Here is a 20,963-nt window from a genome sequence, read left to right as displayed (position 1 = left end):
TGTCACAATTATTCGTGCTAGGTCCATTGATGTTATATGTCCTTTTGATATAAACCTCATGAAAATTTGTTAAATCCTTAGGTTCTTGGCAGTCACAATGGAACTTACATAAAAACAAACTAACAAACGCGTGAAAGATTATCCCCTTGTCAGTTGGGTTTTATTTATGTCAGGAATCATGTTGCGTTCTTTTCCAATATTTACTATTTCTTCAATGAAACATATTTTCACAATAATGTAAGTAGTAAATACTCATGTTACCATTATAAAGACTGAGTTTGTAGAATAATTATGGATTGTGTTATACTATTTAGAATTGAGGCCATAAAAAAAAGTAATTTGTGTCCGGTTGTGATTGTAATGTCATTGTTGCAGAGACAATGGCCGCTATACTCCTCGTATCATACGTCTAAGTGCAATTTTTTAATATTTTTGTATTCTGGATACAAATAAAATATTATTATAAAATATAACTTCTTTCATTTAAATAAAAAATGTTTGAATAAAACAACACACTAACTGCCGATAATTTATTTCTTTGATTGTTACGTATGTACTCGTATATAGTAAGCTAGTATTTATTTAACCTAACACATTGGCAAGTCAGCTTCTTATCTGTTAAACTCTTTGCTTCGGAGATTACCAAATAAATATTCGCCGCCGTATCATTTCATTTTGTGCAAAATACAAACAAAATAGAATAAAGTATTATACATACTATGATATAGTTATGTTTGAGATCAACGCTAGCGGCTGTCGGTGGCCTATTACATAAACAATAATTCATTTCTGTCGCACTTACACGCTCCTACGTATCTGATATCTGAAATGTTGAATGATTTCGGACAACGCCTTAACTAAATCTATCGCACTCTGTACAATAACTAACTAATCCAGTAAACATAAGCGACCAGTTCATGGTGAATGTGTGCAGGTGATCATCCCGTGGTGTCGGAGCAGCCGAGCTGGCGGCACTGGACGCCCAGCTCCGTGCAGCGGCACTCCTGGCACGAGGACGACAGCTCGGCTATTATTCTCTCGACGCGATACATTTTGCCGTAGATGTTGCATCCGGCAAGTTTCAAGAACCCTGGACCCAGACCACCGCTCAAGTGATTCGAAGTGGACGGTCTGACATTCTCTTGTGTAATGGACGTGTACTGAACATAATCAGTCTTTTTGGTAACTTGAACCGGTTTCGATGTGATAATCGGTTTGTCGGTGGTGGATATTTTTGGTGGCGCGGGCTTTCTGGTCGGAATCGGTTTAAACGGTACCGTGGCGGGACGAGGAGTCATCTTCTTAATAGCGCTCGATTCACCCAGAATCAAATGGTCGATACGGTTTATTGCACTTTGTGGTTGTTGATGTTTTACTGGCATGTATTGTGGACGATTTGTCATCGAAACGAGCGGTGTGGAGGATCTTCTCGTTGTTGTTGTTGTAGTTGTTGGCGCCTGCGTTGTTTTAGTAACAATATTTGTTGTTTGTGTAACCGGCACTGTTGATTGTTTCACCGATGCAGCCGTGGTCGTCGCGTAACTTTCACTCAGCAAAAGTTTTAAAACGCTTCCCAATGAGAATCCATCATCATCATCGGTGTCGTCATCATATTCCTGAGAATTTTCACTGTCCCTTTCGGAATCTTCTGCGACTGTTGTGGCTTTGCCGCTTTGCTCGTTCTTTTCTGTGGAACTTTGTTCCAAATTAACATTGGTCACTTCTGATTTCAACTGCTCCTCGTTTATCACCGCTGAGGATATTGTAGTTATTTTAGGTGAAGCTGTCGTCCGTGTATAAGATCGAGGCGTAGTATGGTCTACTTTACTTAACTCCGTAAATGCATCAGTACTATTTGTCGGTATTTCTTGCGATTTGTTTAATAGTAGCGTCACAGGAACACTTCTTGTCGACACAAATTGTGGAGACGGTGTGGTCTTGTTTCCTGGAAAAATAAATAACATCGATACTTTGTAAAAAATATTTATCATTTGAGAATGTCTTTTTGGGTACCTGAATTACAAATAAGATCGCCGCAACATAAATCTATGGCGGAGTGTGCGGCGGGGCGCCTGCTGCAGCCGGGCGGGCTGGCGGTGCAGCGCCGCGTCGCGCACCGCACCTCGCCCCACGCGCACGTGCACACCGAGCACGCTGACCTGATCGCTTCTCCTTCTACTATCCTCTGACCATCTTCCGACACACATTCTAAAAGACGTACATGTCAGTTGTTAAATCGTGCTGGAGCTAATTGTAAGCCTTTGTTAATTAGTATGCGGTACATATTAATTTTTAGTAGCTTATTAACTAAGAAAAGTCATCTTTATTACTGTGACTCATCAGATCAAAAAGTTTCTCAATATAAGTGGCTGTGTTCTGTTACATAAAAATAAAGCATTTACCCTTGGAAGTATCAAGTTGCATGGAAGTAGTTAAATGCGGCACAATGGAGGGGGGCGGGCTGGTGGTGTACAAGGCATAAAAGTCATCGATGATGTGGGGATCCTTTGGAACGAATCCTCCTAAAACATTTAATTGCAAAGTTTAGGAATACATTTTGAAAATGAAATTCGCGCATTGATATGTATTTTACGGCACCTTCAGTTTCCACCGGAGGGGAGAACAAATTGACGACGGGAGTATCCAGATCAAACTTGTTGTTGTGTCCGGGCAGTTTGGTGGTGGGTCTGTTCGCGTGCGGCAAGTCGTTGCCGAGTGCGGTGGTGACGCTGTACTCCTGCACTGATGTTATTATGTCTCCATTACTGGGGTACTCGTTCGTGAGATGTACCTCGTGTGCAGACAGCGGGTACTGCGCCGATTCTATCTTTTTTGATAAAAATATGGGAAACTGTGTGGGATTATACGAGTCCTCCCGCCTCGTCGCGAACGGAACGTCCTTCCCCTCCCCGCTCGGATAGTACACGGGATATTTGTCGTGTCCGTCAAGGAGGACGGGATACGCGTGACTTTTCTTCGACGTCGTGTCATCGTCCACGACGGCGTCCGCTGCAACGAAAGGAATGATCCTAAAAATAGGAATAAATGATTACAATGTCAGTGCGTACACAAGAATCAAACAAATATGAAAAATATAATACTTTAAATTAGGTAACGAAGGAGGTAACGTCGGCTTCTTGTAGTAATAGTCATACTCGTCCTTAGTTTTCTTGGAGTTGTTTTGAGAAGCAGCAGAGTCAGGTGGCGCCGCATCGGTCACCTTGTTGTGTGCGGGCGCGGGGCTGCTGAGGGTGCTGTTGGTGCGTAACGAGCTGATCAGAGAACTGGTGACGTTTATGATGTAAGACTCATTTTCATCAAAGTCCTCGTTGTAATTTCTGTCAGTGATGATATCGTTCGGGTTGTATGTGTGAGATTCGATGCTTTGCGCTATGTTAGGTATTCGCGGTTGGATGTTTTCTATATTCGAATATAATTTTTCGGTCTCGTTGGCGCTGGTCGAGTTTATAGTTATGGTGGTTGTAGATAATTCGGCCGTACAGTTAATCGTCCCGTTGATGATAATTTTGACGGAGCTCTCGGGCTGCTCCATGGCGTCCTCCTCGGGTGTCGAGGTCTCCGTACCCAGCGACGTCGTTCTGTCCGTGCTGAGGACGGCTTTGGTCGTCGTCTGTGCGGTTGCCGTCGACGTAGTCAGACTCTCGGTGGCTTTACTCGTTGTTTGTGTGGATGAGTCATTAGTTTTTCTTTTAACTTTGGTCGTCGCAGTTGAATCGTGTTCATCAACCATCAACGAGGTCGTGGTTTTATCCGTTACAGTGCTGGACAATGCGGTCGTCACATTATATTGCGCCATCGGCGGTGCGCTGCGGAAGGATCGATCTCTATTTTGAAATGAGCTCAAAGTGTTATCCGATATGGGTTGAGTGTGAAAATCTGGCAAGCCTGAAACAACATGGTGAACACTTTAATAACAAAGAGTATTTTACTTAACATATTACTGAAGTCTTTGCATATAAAAGTATACGCTGCCGACAATAAACACTAATAAAGAAACGGAGGTGAAACCTTGTCGTTGTTGGAAGACACATTGGTACTGATGAGGGCAGCACTGGCCCGCCTCCAGCAGCGGCCTGCAGCCCAGCAGCGGCGGCGCGCAGGCCAGCGCCTGACACCGCACGGCTCCGCGCAGACAGAAGCACTGCGAGCACCTCACGCCCTCCGGAGACGCCACGCGCTCTCCCTCCAACACCCACCGCCCCTCCACCTGGCAATCTGGAATCGACCATCGACTATTTGAATATCGTTGCTATAATATTATTTTATGTTAATGATAATTACGATGACGGTGCGTACACAATCGTCTCAAAACAAAATGAGTAACAAGCGGAAGATTGTTCTTTACGATTCTTGATGATTCTCAGTGGAAATAATTTTAGCACGCACAAAAATATGTAAAGGTGTGGCTCACCGTGCAGGTGGTGTTGTATGGGAGGTTTGGTGGTGGAGTGGTCACAGTGGTAGTGCTGCGGGCAGCAGACGCCGGGCGCAGAGTTGGCGCGGCAGCCGAGCGGCGGGCGCAGGCACTGAGGCCGCACGCAGCGCCGCGCTCCTCCCAGACAGAAGCATTGCTCGCATGACGTCCCCGAGCTCATCGCCGAGCCCGCCGCGTACCTCGTGCCCTCCTCCACACACACGGGGTGCTCTGCAACGTGGACCGCTCTCCTCAGCGCACAAACCTCGCTATTCAACTGAGCAGTCCTTGAACACTTGCCTTCTCTAATACTTGCCACCATATATATGTATATAACAGCATAGTATCGAAATTTCATGCATATTAGAAACTAATGGCATTGTTGTGTTTTCAGATATTAGTTCAAAAGCTTACCGTGTGTGTGAGACTTGACCACTTCAGGATAAACTTCCTCGTACTTGGTGATGGGGTCGGGCAAACTCTCCACTATATCCGTGAGATCTGCGACCATAAAACATAACATTACAAGGGGTGAATTATAGATAACTTCTCATTGACGTTAAGACAATATGCTGATGTATCGGCAATATGTGTTGTTTGTCCTCCTGATGGTACCTGTATGATGACCCGAGCAGTACATGTGCGAGCAGCAGGGGTCCCGGCCGCCTTCGTTTTGGCAGGATTCGGAGGTTGGTCGGGGCGCAGCGCAGGTGCGGCGGCGACAGGACACCGCGCCGCGGCCGCAGCGGCAGCGCAGGCAGGGAGCGCGCACCGGTACCACCGCGCCCTCGGCGTAGTGACGCCCCTCATAGTGGCACATCGCCGCCCTCACTACATCTGACGAACGTCATTTACTCATTTAAAACTGATATGAACGCTTGGATTATCAACAAAATGGATAAGGTCGTTTCACAATTCCATTTTCAATTCAACTAGTTATATTTCTTGGATTATTGCGCGTTAATATCTGTGATATGAGCATTTTAGTTGTGCAAACGAAAATAAACTTTTACAGCAAAATCACGGATATATTATAAATATTACCTAGAGTTCTGCTCTGTTGTCCGTACACAGCAAGTGTAGCTGCAGCACCTCTGCCCGTAACTGTAATCAAAAAATTAAGTTACAATATATTATAATCCAAGTATAATAGATCTTTAAGTGATAAAAAACCTAGGTACTTATGTAAATTATCCCTACACTCTGTACCTCGCACCGCCAAATTTGATTAACCAATTATGAAGAGAACACAACTATTCACATCAACATCATCTATGTCCATTTTATTGTCAAATACTATCTATTCGATCCATGGATGGTCCAAGCGAAGCTGTAAAAATGTTTCGTTGTGATTTAATTGTCTTTTAGTAGCATTATTTAAATTACTATTAAGATGAATAAAAGTAAATTTAGATGACTGTAAAGCGCGGTGGTAACAGTGCACACCGGCTCAGCGCGGCTCGGACGCACCGGTGGCACAAAAACGGCGGTGGAGCGGCAGACACACGGCGCCATTCCTGCTCCACTCGCACCGGAGCTGGGGCAGGTGGGGTATCGGGGAAGCGGGGTCACATGGCGAGAGAGAAACAAATAAAAATTAATGGCTCAACATTGTGAACGCCTCGGGAACTTTACTTTTGCCGATTCTGCGAAATTGGTCAGCTCTGAGAGAGGTCTGAGTTAAAAATACACGCAAGGTTAACTTTACAGTGAACTTGGATGGCAACTAAACGGGTATGTAGTTTTAATTCGCTGTGAAAGAATCAAAAACGCAATTCTGAAGATCTCGCGAGATAGAAAAAGATAGGATTTCATGAAAGTCCTGATGCCATGAATTCTGGATTTTAAAACTTACTTCTTTTCCAGTACTTCCTTTAATTACCTTCATTAGGATCTAAATGGTACTTTGCAATATTCTAGTTTCCTCAGATGCATGCGACTGCGAGATGCCGACAGGAAACAAGGACCAAATGGCGAGGAGGTTTCGCCAAGTTTGGCAGATTTACGACACGTCCACGCGAGATGTGGTTGCATACTCACATATTTAGGTTGATTTCGTTGGTTCGTGTACAAATAAGAAATTATTAAGATCGGCAAATGTGTAATATTTAATGAACCGACTGAGCCGTTGGTCAAACGGCTCAGTCGGTTTCATTGTATGACAACATATTTTGCCAACATGTTATTGTATTTTGATTACTAAGTTGATAAACTTTAAAAAGGTTTCAGGGTAAACAGGCTAACAAACAAGATAGCTTAGAAAATATTGTAACGACAACATTAAATTAAGAACAAATAATATAAACGTAACATTATAACTATTTATATATTACTTAAAAATTTGTTAGCGAACACCTAGTAGCTTACACGTTATACAAGTAAATAACCCACCGCAATGATATAGATATAAAATAATCAACAATATATAAACAAGAACATATATATTATGTTTTCTTAGTGTTTCAATCAACATTCAACGAACATACATTTTAAATTAAATAGTTTGCTTTACATTAATTATACATAATACATTATGAAGGTCGAAAATCAATTTATATTATGTGTATGTCAGTTCAGTTATTCATTAAAGTGATTTTTTTACATAAAATGTTAGACCTTGAATCGATTTTGTTAATCAAATTTTTTCTCATTTGTTTTTTTTTCATTCAATATGTCTGTCAGCTGATGTGTTATTATATATACTTTTAATAATAAATAACAAGCCGAATTCACGTTCAATAACAATGTCTGATATAAATTATCAAAAATGATGATGTAGTTTATGACACCACAACAAATAAACACAATATATATACATTGTTATCGAAGTGCGCCTAAAAATATAATAATAATAATAATAAGCCTTTTATTTCCATATTTACATAGTTTTTAAAATTTTAGACTATAGAAAAAAAAGAGCTCAATTTACCTAAAAATATTAAAATAAAAAATTAAATGTAGCCACACGGCGAGGTGTGCATGTTTTTTCACTTCAGTGAATATGAAGTTCAATGTTCGTTTTTTAAATCATGAGAAAGTACATTAAAGTAATTATTAAGCATTCAACTTGAAGTACAAGCGAAAGCTTCCATTTTACGGCAAATACACAAAACTACCGGTATTATTCTTGTTCTGGTTCTTTTGGCATCACTCGCCAATTGCGACCTGATTACACTGTCTAATTGTTAAGACAATGGATCATTGATGTGCCGCCGCCGCGCAGAACTCAATCATTCTTATAGTTCACGTGTATTGTTGCCCATGCACAAAATCTTAAGGCAATTTTTTTTACAAGAAATCACAAAGTCGGGCGTTAGAAAATTAGAAAAAAAATGCCGTAAACAACTACAACTATTTTAATCAATTTTATATCAAATGTGCTTAAGGTAAACCATAAACCTACATAAATTTTCGGATTTTCTTTAAAATTGATTTCTCCGGCATAAAGCAAAATTATTTGAAACGAATACAAAAACTCTCTCGTCAGAGTAAACAAGAAAACAAACAATTTAAGCATAAAGATGCTATATAAAAATATATATTTGTCTATCTTCGTAAGTGGAGCCGGCTCTTACTTATAGGAGTTAAGGTAAAATAGATAGATGCCAATGTGCAAAAATAAATCTTAATATACATAAAATTATACTTTTTTTTTATAAAAAAATAATACTTCTACTTTATCAGAATATTATATGAACATTACTTACTTTATTTGCTAAAATTCTTAACCTGTTTGTTAACAACGAATGTTAAGCCGCACCGATTCAGCTAAAATGCGTTTATTACGTTGTTAAAATCTGTTTTCATATTTACATTAAAAATTCCAACTAATTCTATTCGTATTTACATTTGGTTGTTAACATTTCCCGCGCGATTCTCTTCTTTTTTCACCTAACCTTTTTCATAGTTAAAAAGGCAAAGGTTCTTAGTGGCCAGTATGCCACGCCACGTATCTGGCTGAATGTTTAATTCTGCACACAACGGCTGTATAATGCACTGCATACTTTCTTTTACATTTTACTCATTATGTTTTAATGCAGTGTTTAGATGTAACTGGTCGCCTGTGAATTCTACACCAATAAATACTCTATTGTATGAAGAAAGGTACAATAACACTGATCCAGTATAACCGTACAACAGACAATGATGTTCCCACGGCGCAGCTCCCAGCCCGCCGGCGCGGCGCGGGCGCGCTTCCGTTTGACCGGATGTCATGAAATAGATGGACTTGTGGAAAATACTAATATGACTATTTTAATGCATTTATTTAAATACAATATGATATCCATTCTTTTAAAACATTTACTCACGATCTTATCGTAATGAATTTTCCGATAACTACGTGTAACAACTTAGTGGAGTTTTTGTATAATAAATTATGAATAATTATTATTAACATGCGTGATTCGTTTATATCCGTATAAAGATATTTGTAGCTTCATTCTAAAACAAAACTTGTGTGCTTTGCAAATATGCCCCCAAATGCGCATGCATGCGCAACGCGTGCCGAGTGCTGGGTGCCCTATGCCTGTTGCCGGGTGCCTTGCGCCTGGTGGCCGATGCCGGGTGCGGCCGTACGCGCACAGAACCGGCCTCACAGACAACGGCACATCTCGTCGATCGCCATTAAATATTCCAGTTTGTCGAACAAACAAACACGTTACGTTTGTCTTCCAACTCATTCACTAGTATCAACCATTTGAAATGGATCTCCTGAGACACATAGAACTGTACTTTGAGATCATGCCGATACGAGCTATTATGGAATAATAATTAGACAATCAGAGGTCCAAATGTGGCAGTGCGGAGTGGTCGGCTAGCGGACCGCCGCGTTTGCATACATTATCGACGCTACTCGCTAGTGTCACCGGATTGTTCATAGTTAATATAGAATTTCTTTGCTCATGACGCAATAGATATAATTACAAGATTTGCAGAATTTTGTTTAATTTAATTTAAAATTTGCGCGCGAAACACATTGACTTATTATTGCACTTAAAAAGGCTAAAAAAGTAACATCATTTTGACCAATCGTCATTTTTAAGTCGTATTTTAATTTATAGGAATTGAACAGATTAAGTCTAATCGCAATCAAACTATTAACAACGAGCGAGCATTGCTTGCGCAGAGCAACGCAAGTCCACACGACGGCGACGAACGAAGACGGGCGTGCGATGACAGGCGACCGGCGACAAAGCTCACGCCAAAACAAAGCAAAAGTTTTCAAATGGAAATGGAAACATTATTTGTTATGGTAACTAGACTAGTTATATTGTATTGTTTTGTGCGACCCACTGACACACATCTACAGTGCGAAGTCACGAGACTCACGCACAGATAAGCATATACCATACAGACAGATTTACGAAAGCCCAAATATATGCACGAAACAGCTCCTAAATAAATTGCTATCATTCTTCACCTGATCAACAAATAATCAAAATGATAAACAGAGTCACCTTTGCAAACGACTTATTATTATTTTATCTCAATAGAATTATTCTGAAATTAAAACATTAATGAATTAGCAAGAAGGTAAATATTTAAATGTATGTAATATGTTTGCAAACATATAATACATAAAATATACTTATAATACTTGGGGCCGCGCCCGTTGAACTCTTATGTACGGGCGAGCCGCGCCGCTACGCCGACAATGCCACTTGCTCTGCTCTCAGCCGACACCGACACTCCGCAATTAGCAAGCATTAAGTTATTACACCCTCGACTTAAATGTAAGGCTGTAATCTAAGACCACGCACTAGCGTAGTAAGTGCGAGCTTTATTAACAAGTAATTATAAAATGTTTTAGCAAAGAGTTATAAAAATAACCCGGCAAAATTATTGTAAGTCAATAAAACCGTATTTAACCGTATTTTCAAAATATAAAACAAAAGTAATAATATGCTATGACTATGATATTCATTATATTATTTTATTACACATGTTATTGAAAATAGCAATATATAAGAAGAAACAATAAGTCAATTATGAATATGGTTTGTATTTTAAATCTTATTTTTCTCATTTACTTTTCTTTGCATTTTGCTTTTGTAATATTTGTTCAAATTATTCACAAATGGTAATAAATGTCAGATAAAGCATCTTCATAATCTAAGGAGATTCAAAAATGTACTCACATTTGGGTGCAATCTTACCAACATCTGTACTAAGTATGAATAAGCAATAAAAAGCTAAGATATATAAAAACACGAAAAAATTTCGGGATAGTATTTAGTCGCCGAAAGGCGATAAGTATCAAAAATTGGCGGTGTGAGGCGCGTTTGTTCTTAACATATATCACTGGGGTCGTCGACCGCGTATTTGCATGGACAAAGGACCTGCGGAGGCGCACGCGAGCAGCGCGAGGACGATCAGGGCGGGAGCTAGCATGATGCGTGCGTTGCCGACCGCGCCGGCCGCTCTACTGCCGCCAGGCGCCGCCGCCCAGTGCCCAGTGCCCAGTCGCACCGGAAAGAGGCCCAAGCCCGCCCTTTTCATAATTATACTATAGCCTGTAATTACTGTAATTGCCATGATATTTTGTCACTTCTTCATCAACTCACTATACTTGCCCACTGAGGAGCTCGGAGCCTACGCTAAGTTAGGGGTGACTAGGACATAGTGAAACATATCGTTACTTGATTTATGATAAACGTATAAATATTTAATATCGCAAATTCAGTGAATCTAGGCGTTTACAGGAAAAATAAAAGTACGAGAGCGTTTTCGATTGTCATTGTGATTATTTTGCTTCTGTAGCCGATACCTAGAGCCGACACACGATACAGCCAGCGGAGACCAGTTACTGGACAGCGGCCAAGGTGGCCAGCAACAACCGTGCAGGCTCCACTGCAAACTCTGCCCCAGAATTATGTAATTGTTAAAAAATAGGAATATTTACTTTAACGAGTGCATGACGTAACGTCCAAATGCGACTACATTCAAAAAAATTGAAGCAATTATTTTATGTTCCTTTATTAAAAACAACCCTATTTCACTTATTTCTTTCTTAATCGTATTAAAACATTAAGTTTATTTACTTTTAAAAGCTAACTGGATCTGTCTGCGGCTGGCAAAATTAACTTTTTTACAGCGATTCGATCATCTTAGGTTCCAAGAAGGAACGGTCACCGCTGCGCTCGGCTAGGCCGGGATAAGGATCAAACCGATGCGATAGCGCCTTGCCGGTGTGCGTCTGACCCGGGGTCGTTGACCTTGCCACTCGATCACTGCGATAACAACCGATTACGGTCAACTCAAAAAACTTAAGATGTTGCTTCTATTGTGTACACGTTACAACTTGACAGCCTTTGAGCGGCTTTTGTTCAACTCTCGAGACTCCATTGTACTTGACTGAAGTGACACGACTCGGGATATCCCAATAGGAAGTTACCTACAGATAATGATATTATGTCGCAAACATTATGTGGTCTCCTATCTATGTAACTTTTATGTGCACTCTGAGATCGCGCAGCAAACCGCGATGACACCTCGGCCGTCTCGAGTGTAAAAAAAAAGTTAAGTCGTGGGTGAGACCGCGTGCTGTGGTCTGCCTCATCGGTGTCATATTTCGATGATCATATTATATCGCTACACGGAGCATACATATATATATGAGGTATTTTATAAAAAAAATTGACCTTATCCAAAGCTGGTCTGGAGAGTTGCAACGCATATATTAGTCATGGTAAACGAAGTCTTTCAGTAAGTATAAGTACATAAATTTTGTTCCAGCTCTTATTCGTTTTAAATAGATAATGGAACAAAAAATTCTGTCTCGAACCCTTACAATATACTGTGAATAAAAATCGAACATAAGATATGCAGGTAAACTGAAACAAAAAGATATATGCACATAAATCAATTGTGTTATTAATGAAAACAATGCGCCATAACGCTTGTCCTGGCAAACTCGTTTCGTATGGGTCGACGGCGGCTGTCACACGGAAGGAGGCTGGCAGTTTTTGTGTCCGCTGGACGCGAACAATCGTACGCCGCCCCGCAGCGCGACAAACTGCAACAATGTAACCGCAGGCGCACGGAGCGAATGCAGGGTGCTAGGCGCTGGGTGCTAGGAGTACGGTGCTGGGCGGCGCAGGAAGTCGCCTCGTTGTCGCGAGTATTAAATATGTGTTGGTAATTAGCTCGCTTCCAGGAAAGCAACGTGAGCGCTCGCCGCGCACCGCGGTGCAAGGGGTAGTGAAGTGAACAAATGCCACAGTATCATTTTTATTTCCTAATTTATTTTTTACATTGTTTTTGACATTTTGTGTGTCTTTACATTTTCTTGTCGTTGTAGGCTATTTTATTTAACTACAGTAGAATGACGATATCGCAAATGTTAAGCAAAAGGCAAATCTTGACTAATTGAGTCTTCGATTTAACAAGAAGGTAGGAGAAACTTTGGAGTCACTCACGCAAGCGCAGCAGGTTCAAACGTTTAATGGCGGCGATTTTAGTGAAACCGCTAAATTAAATTGTTTGTATGAAGTTGTAATTAGTAATATTCGTCGTTATGTAGGCAAGTGGTTTAGTTTAATAAATAACTCAAAAATGAGGTAGGTTCTCAGCTCAAGCCGCGCCGCTCTACGCGTGCAAAAAAAACGAGCGTTCCCAGGCCGTTCGCGCTGCGCCCTGCGCTCCTCCACGAGCCTGACAACGTACTTAGCTATGTCTTAAATATAAAATGTACTAAAACAGGTAACATAATAACAATTAAGTACATGATGGTTACAATTATCTTTACATGATTCTCATAACAAACAATACTCTAAATAATAGAACAAACCTAAAATCCGTTAGAGATGAGATTTTTGCCACCACTAGCTTTGTTGGGCGTGGTCACGGGCTTATATATCGCGAACTCAATGAGACTAATCGTGGCAAGAATCGCTTTGGTATTAAGATGTAAAAAACACATGTGAATATCCAATTGCACAACAGGATAATACCAAATGAATTTAGAAATACATACATAGATTGTAGGGCAAATAAAATAATAGAAACATTTGCAGTTGCAGGGAGAAAGTGCTTTTATCGGTGGATACGGGCCGCGCGCTAGGGGCGACCGGTTGCATCAGCGCGCCGGCAGGGGCGCTGCTTGTATTGTGCTTTAACATTTCTTCCGAAGGAAGTACAGAGAGAGAGGAGAAACAAAAGCTTAATCTTCCCTCCACTTCCGCCGATCTTTTTTTGCCAAACCATTGCTTACTGTTTCCTTGCTACATATATGTAGGTGCGTTGTGGTTGTGACGCAACTTTCTATACTATAGAGGTGGAAAGATACTTCATAGTACGCCGGATATTTTCAAAACGATTATGAAATAAAAGATGTTTAATTATTTGCTAAACATGTGTGCAATGTTGTGCACACAACTTACGTATGTACATAAGTTAAGCGCTTAAAGTTTATTAGGTTTACATCAAATGGTTGAAAAACACAACACGGAAAAACACATTCAATTAAACAATTTAACAAATAGCAGAGTCGCGTCTTAAACATTTAGCGAGCACAATTCCCGCAGTATATAATTATGGAAGTCTTGAGCCGCGCCTTAGATCACAACATTGTACGACGGCGACGGGCTGCGACAAATCCCGCTAATGACCGTTTACCTCCTTGACGCAGGCCCTCACGTCTTCACGAGCCGCGCGAGCCTCAATTACAGGGAGGTTTTTGCTTTAATTAGCTGGCGTGAGATGCACCACCCCGACCCTCCGCGCCCGTGAGTACTCCACAAGCATCCGCCCGCCTCGTTTATTATAAAATTAAATCGCAAAAAGCACTCTGTTAACATTTTATTGCGTAGTCTACAAGCAATTCAACGAGATACGAATGCGGCTCATCTCCCGCTTCATGGCTCACTGCGCTCCAACAACATGGATCCTGCATTTTTTGAACGCTTTGAACTATCTTTGTACAGTAACTGGAAATACCTATACATAAAAAAATTAAACTTTAAGAGAATAAGGCCATGGTATTTGCCTATTTCCATCACAATCACATAGCTTTACAATCAGTAATATTAATCAATATTACATATGTTGCTTTGTACATTCTGCTCGAGCTAAAATACCTTTCATTTAAAAATAGCAATGTGAAAACATACAATCGCCGATTCGACGAGCAGTTTTTGCGAAGGCTTAAAGTTAAATATAATTTGCATCAATTCAGTAGACAATAGAATCTCGATATCTCAAATGTCCAGAGAAACCCAAAAAATATCAACTTAATGAGTCTTCTACTTACTACTAAATATACATTCAGATTGAACGCGCTGTTGCGGTGGCGTGCGCAGGCGCAATCGCAGGCGCGTGCTCACATTTGCCGCAAGGCGTTTGCGCGATGTTTTAGTTTAAACAACTTACCTGACGTTGCGAATAAATCGCGCGCTCCGATCTAGTTCGACGTAAACACTCGCAACTTATGTATTATATGTTTGTTAGAATTCTCGTCAACGAGAACAAGCACTTATAACTAAGCGAAGTGATTTCGCTCGCAGCGCGCGTACCGTTGTGTACCGCCGCGTGTCCGTGTGCGGCGTGCTGATGTTAGTTTTAACATTTGAAGAAAGTTTTGATGGGAAATGTAAAAGGATAATAAAAACTCCGTATCACTTCGACAAAACTTGGTAGAATCATATAATTTTATTATAATAGTTAATAAATATTTATTTCATGCTTTTATTAGGTTTCTGTGGCCCGATGCTTGTCATCTTCAATCTTGCAAATAATATTTGATCAACATCCAGGTTAAGTTAAAAAGATTAAGAAAAGGTTAAAAAGGAAAAGATTAAGTTAAAAAGGTTAAGATTAAGTTAAAAATTTGCAAATCGCGTGAGAATGTAATATTGTGGTGACATAGCGCTGAAAGGTGTGCATGGGAACTACACAATGAAACGACACAACTTCATTCTCGTCTCGACGATTTGTCTTGTAGATTCCGAAATGCCATCATTCCGAAATGGTTAAACGACTAGGTATGTGATGTTGTTATTGTCACGAGTTTTGTTGTAGGCGCTTTCCTCGCGTCCCGGACACACATCATACGCCACCATTGTCGACTCCACTGGCGCAACTCACTACGCTGCGTTTCGCAATTGCTACTGACGCCTCGCTGCGCCCCGCTCCGCCCCGGGCGGGCAGCGATGTTATGCTTTGATGTATACGCGATTCATTGTTTTTTTATATAAGAGGAGGAGGCAAACGGAACGGCAGCAGGAACACCTAGGTGTTCATCGACGCCCATGTTCATCTGCAAGATCAGAGGAACCACAGAAACGGTGTCGACCTTTGAGAAACGTTCGCTTCTTGAAGGACCCTAAGTCGTAGCGGGTTTCGCTCGTTGTGTAACACAAGAGTACGGTACATTTTTTACAGTAACATCAAAGACACTAGGCCCTATTGATGTATCCCCCTTTAACAACTCGATATTCATATAAGTATAATAGTATCTAGCTCGTCTATGTATTGCGATCGCGTCGTTTGAGTGCACAGAGCACAGAGCACAGAACACAGACAAGAGCAGCGCCCGCCGGCATCATGTGGCAGTGCCAGCCATTTCACAGCGAACATGAAAAATGCTGACGCACACTATCGCTGGATATTTTAAAATCGTTATTGTGTGTGTCAAGTTGTTTGCACACACGTTGTGTTATTACTTTAAAATTTAAAAGGCACGTCAAGCTTGAGCATCCCCGATACCTTGTTACAAAAACAATTGGGGGATTCGATTGTGAAATTGAGCTCCCGTAGTCGAGGTCGGCACAATAAAGAAGCAACGACTACAAAGGCACAGGTGAAGGCCGATAATGAAATAATTATTCGAGTGTTTATGCCATCCGGCATCGTAACGAGTCGCGTCCATCTGTCTGTGGAAGTGTGTCACGAATTGGCATCATTGGTTATGTCATAATTTGAATATTATAATGCGTTTCTACATATGTAGTATTCGAGGATCAATTAAATTAACCGCAACGGCAGCGGTGTAGCAATAGCAATGCTCGCAACACAACCTCGCCGCTTCCACTATATCAGATGACATACCATTGACGTAGGTATCTATAAACAAAATAATGTAATCCACCAAGAATAAAATGATTCAGTATATGAGATATGACAGTAACAACATCATTAAAGTGTGAGCAACAATAAGCGAGCATTGCGCAATGCACAAAGTGCACCATCGCCAGTCGCAGGTCGGCGCAGACGCTCTCCTCAGCAGCAGCATTGCGTGCCGCACTGACTTTTGTAAAGACAACATGTTGCGCAACTAACGGCTCAGTTTCCTCTAATTACATCCATTTCTAAACTCTGAATGTTGAAGAGTAATTGTTTTGCTTCACATTTAATCTTCGATTCTTTTTCGTAATCGCAAGTAATAATAATAGTAAGTGAGAAAAACATGTAATTATGTCAAAAATATTATAGTACGTCGAAACCGGTACGCTTTACACAACGATAAACTAAAAAAATGGAGATACTTCTTCAAAGCTTAACCGGACCGACGAATTCGATGCTCCACGAAAGAATAAATATTCTGAGAAATAAAATGTACATACACATTGTCATAAAACTTTAATTGGCAACAATGTCAATAGTTCTTAAAAATATGTAAGAAATGTTAGAAGGCATAAAAAGTTTTTAAAGATGTTTCTAAGGTCATCAAGTAAGCAATCATCATCGTACCAGGGAACGACGACCGCTCCCCCCCCCCCTCTCCAATGTGCCCCTCCCGCACCGCACCGCCCGTTATTAGTTAGTATCGCAGCACATATGTACATACGGGTCAAACTTGTTTTATTATATCTATTAATTAGCATACGTTTGAGACTTGTGTATTTGGTCAGACTTTTGTGCCAACTTTGGTACGTTTCAAGGCGATTGCGTCCATCAATATTAATCGAGCCTAGATTAGGAGTCACTGACCGCATTGGTCGCATAAACATTTCGTCTGCATTTCTTTTATTGATTCGAATGTCTGACATATTGTACCGAATGTGATCCTGAACTTTTTTTTTGTGGTTTTGACGGGCATTTTGTGTTAGAATGTATTTACTTAATTTTACATTTAACGTTAAAGTTAATTTTAAAGAAAGGAAAAGGCATATTTGGGACTTAAATCTCCACTTTATTACTAACAATATTTTTTTTATTTACAAACATACAAAAGAGATGGTATTTTATCACAATCACTGTCTTGTACTTGCGTAACCAATAAATTAAAAATAAGTCAACATCTGCGGACAGCACCGCCTCGCCTCCCCTGGACACCAGTAAACCTGGAAACTTCTAGAACGTTCTGGAATACAGATAACCTTCTGCTGTGTTGCAACATTCTTCCTTTTAATTTTTTTGTCCCAGCGAATATTTGATAAATAAATATTTTTTCACAGGTGACTTGTGTAGTAGTTTCTTTGTCATATCTCGGTAGTGGCAAAGATTTTATACGGGCCTGTTTTATACTGACACAATTTTGTAATTATAATATCGCCTTCTAAATTTACTGGTGTCCAAGTAATGTAATGTTGTTTGTTACAGTGAGGGCGTGTTGAGGGCGGCCTAGTGACGGCCGACCTGGTCCACCTGACTCTGCAGGTTGTTGATCACCTCCTCGGGCACCTGGTCACCCAGGATCAGCCGCAGGTCGATCTTCTGGTTGCCGGGGATCGACTCGTACGCCGCCAACTCGATGCCCTCCTGCACCTGTTGTTAATTTTACAATAATGAGAAGAATTTGACCATGTAAGTTGTTATAAGATTCTCGTTACAAGAGGACTCCAAATTAAAATATTTGTTATTTTTTAATGCCTTTAAAATCATGTCTCCTTGAACACATCTTTTATGTATTTGCACTAATAATGTGGTTGAAATACGTTACCTTTTGTATTTCGGCGTCTTTGGGTATGAGGAATGTGTTCTGTGCCTGCTTGATGGCCTCCTTGGTGAAGGCGGCGCCCTCCCGCTGCGGCGCGGCCCACGCCGCCGCCACCAACGCCAGCGCCATCAGAGACCACACGGCGAACCTCATCTTCACTTTGTTTGTTTGTGTTTTTATTACAAATACGCGCTTCTGAAACATATGTTTTGTTACTTTTAGCTATCGTGAAAATAGAATAGACAATGCTACGCTCCTCCTCCTCCTCCTCCTCCTCCTCCTGCTACAAGGCAAACTCTAAAACAATATCTTGTTGGAATAGATTGTGTTAGATGTTAAATCACATCAGTTCTATTATATTAGTTGTAGAAAGAAGAAGCTCGACTTCACTAATTCAATAAACAAGTTACATAAACACAGCGGCGGCTTCACACCGCGCGCGAAAGTCGACCCTCGGCCCGTCAGGTCCGGTACCACTTTTACTATTGACACAGAATTTTTCACTTTGAACGATTAAATTAGAGCCTTCCCCATAACGTGAGCACGAATTGACACTTTCTTATTGAATATTTATAGTAGAACAAAAAGGCTGGTGTTGAGTCTGGTGAAGGCTATGTGGGAGCTCACCTGCAGGCTGCGGAGTGCGGCGCGCGCGGCGCCCGCCCGCTCATATAGCCGCCCCACGCCCCGCCCGCCCCGCGCACCCGCCGCACACCTCCCCCGCGCCACTTTCACCGCGCCCGCGCCAGCGCCTGCGCCTGCGCCTGCGCAACCTTCCTCACCATCAGCCGGGGCTACGAAAGCGTCTCATCTTATCCGCTAATGTAATATCTCTAATAAAAAGCGTTTTTTTTTCTTTTTTTAGCATTAACACATTCACACCGCTCAGCAATACGTTAATGTCTAGGACTCGTTTCTCTTCACATGCTACTAAAGCCGGCCTCTGTCTTCTCTGTGTTTACATTAAAACTTATACCTAATGCAATTGAAATTGCAAATCAACATCTTAAAGAGAAACTCTTAAAATGTAAGAATAATCGTAGTTACGTGATAATCACATTCTAATTTGCGTTTATAAACCAGCGCGTTTTGTGGCCCAACATTGAAAAGGACTAAACGAATGCAGTACACAAAGGTAAGTCGTGCCAAAATAACATTGCATTTCTACATCTGTCCATGCCGCGTACAAACTACTCCAGCGTTCATTTACTTGCTTTTGATGATTTACAAATAAATGTTACGACATTTTGTCATTTCTCGCACATACACACTTCATGTGCACATATGCATACTCTTCATACTGAAGCAAAATAAATATAATATACGACTTTATCGTGACCTTGCAGCAATGAAATCTGTAAGGAGAGACGCTAACTGGCCAAATGACAGGTTGAACATCTGAAAGCAAATCTGCATCATAGTATGTAGAGAGTGATGTCTACATAAGCGTGTGTGTATGTGTGTGTATGTTGCGGGGTGATAGGTTAGGTGGGCAGCAGAACAGAGGTCGTTGTTGGCGGGGCGTAGAGTAGCACAGTGCAGACCTTCCTCCACTAGTGCGTTAGATATCATCATAAGTCTACCGTAAGCCTGTTTAATTATTTATCTTTGTGCAATATGAACTCTACATTCGTGAATGTCGAGTTACCGACACAAATGTTAGGTGCCATTTTAATATCACACACACATTTTCGATTTCCGACAATATATTTCTGCCGCTGCTTGTACATTGTTGATCTTTGAACAGAAAGAAGGAGCTTACGAATAGTTATTTACAACGATTGATACAAATGGTGTTTAACAAATACAGCATCCTGCTAGTTAAAACGAATTTTATATCGATACAAAATTCTTACCATTAAAAGCTTTAGCTTTTTTTATCTCACAAAACTATATAACATGTATTTTCTCAAGACAACTCTGTTCAGGAAGATGTCTTTATTATAATAATTGTAATTGATAGAAAGATGTATATGCTAATGTAACCGGTCTCTGTTTGTGAATTTGTATGTACACGTCGCCGCAGAGCCAGTTCAAATGTTTGCTCTGGAACTGATTCGTAGCCGGCTTTTATGGATTTGAATAAACATTTATATTGGAATTAATTGAAAAATGCTAAGGAAGAAATAAAATGTCTATGTAAAACAAATAACACAATACGCAACTGCAACGGGTCATGTAAATACATAATGTTAATAACATTTAGTTTGTGCACAACATATTATAGTCCAAAGTAATGGAATAAAATGTTTCCTTTTGGGTTACTGAGGAGCAAAGTATTCTGTAAGCCTTATTTAAAGTTCTATGAATAAGCCGGTTCTAATCTGTTCGGCAGGCGGCTCGCGTCTTACAAAGCATTGCTTGCTGCTGGTGCAGGGCGAGCAGCGGCCGATGTGCACGCGCAATCACTCTCTAGTTGCTACTCAAATCTCAATAACTGTAACATAATGAAAGTAATAACAGCATGTGTGCTCATCTAACCGCGCTCCGCACCGCACCGCACCGTCCCATTCACATTAATATGTAGATACGTTGCGGTGCAGTGCGGCGCGCGCCGGCGCCGGCCGCCCGTAAGGTAGAAACGAAAGTGAATTTTGAGCATCGTTGTACAGACGTTAGGGCTGTTACACAAAATTCGATAGTATTGCC

General features: G+C 40.9%; 2 protein-coding genes across 4 annotated transcripts; both read right to left on the bottom strand.

Annotated features, from left to right (window-relative positions):
* Window positions 1-525: 525 nt before the first annotated feature.
* Window positions 526-10,858, bottom strand: LOC106128507 (mucin-5AC). Of its 2 annotated transcripts, none has more exons than XM_013326928.1 (11): window positions 10,777-10,858; window positions 5,480-5,539; window positions 5,051-5,272; window positions 4,850-4,936; window positions 4,433-4,666; window positions 4,030-4,236; window positions 3,102-3,906; window positions 2,599-3,029; window positions 2,403-2,522; window positions 2,014-2,208; window positions 526-1,945 (listed from the first exon to the last, which is right to left on the bottom strand). In XM_013326928.1, the coding sequence occupies exons 1-11, from the start codon at window positions 10,826-10,828 to the stop codon at window positions 939-941; spliced, it is 3,420 nt and encodes a 1,139-aa protein (XP_013182382.1). In that variant the 5' UTR covers window positions 10,829-10,858; the 3' UTR covers window positions 526-938. The 2 variants fall into 2 exon arrangements, with proteins under 2 accessions (XP_013182382.1, XP_013182383.1); XM_013326929.1 differs by lacking the exon at window positions 10,777-10,858 and adding an exon at window positions 5,906-7,232.
* Window positions 10,859-17,546: 6,688 nt separating this feature from the next.
* On the bottom strand, window positions 17,547-18,906 carry LOC106128368 (uncharacterized). 2 transcript variants are annotated; one of them, NM_001312809.1, is given in 3 exon segments: window positions 17,547-18,142; window positions 18,318-18,509; window positions 18,725-18,906. In NM_001312809.1, coding segments are annotated over 2 exon segments (294 nt in total). In that variant the 5' UTR covers window positions 18,468-18,509; window positions 18,725-18,906; the 3' UTR covers window positions 17,547-17,998.
* Window positions 18,907-20,963: the final 2,057 nt, after the last annotated feature.

The sequence above is a fragment of the Papilio xuthus genome, unplaced genomic scaffold (genome assembly GCF_000836235.2).
Source record: "Papilio xuthus unplaced genomic scaffold, Pxut_1.1 DF828780.1, whole genome shotgun sequence".
NCBI classification, from domain to species: domain Eukaryota; kingdom Metazoa; phylum Arthropoda; class Insecta; order Lepidoptera; family Papilionidae; genus Papilio; species Papilio xuthus.
Note: the sequence above shows the minus strand (reverse complement) of the source record. Positions and strands in the feature narration are given on the sequence as shown.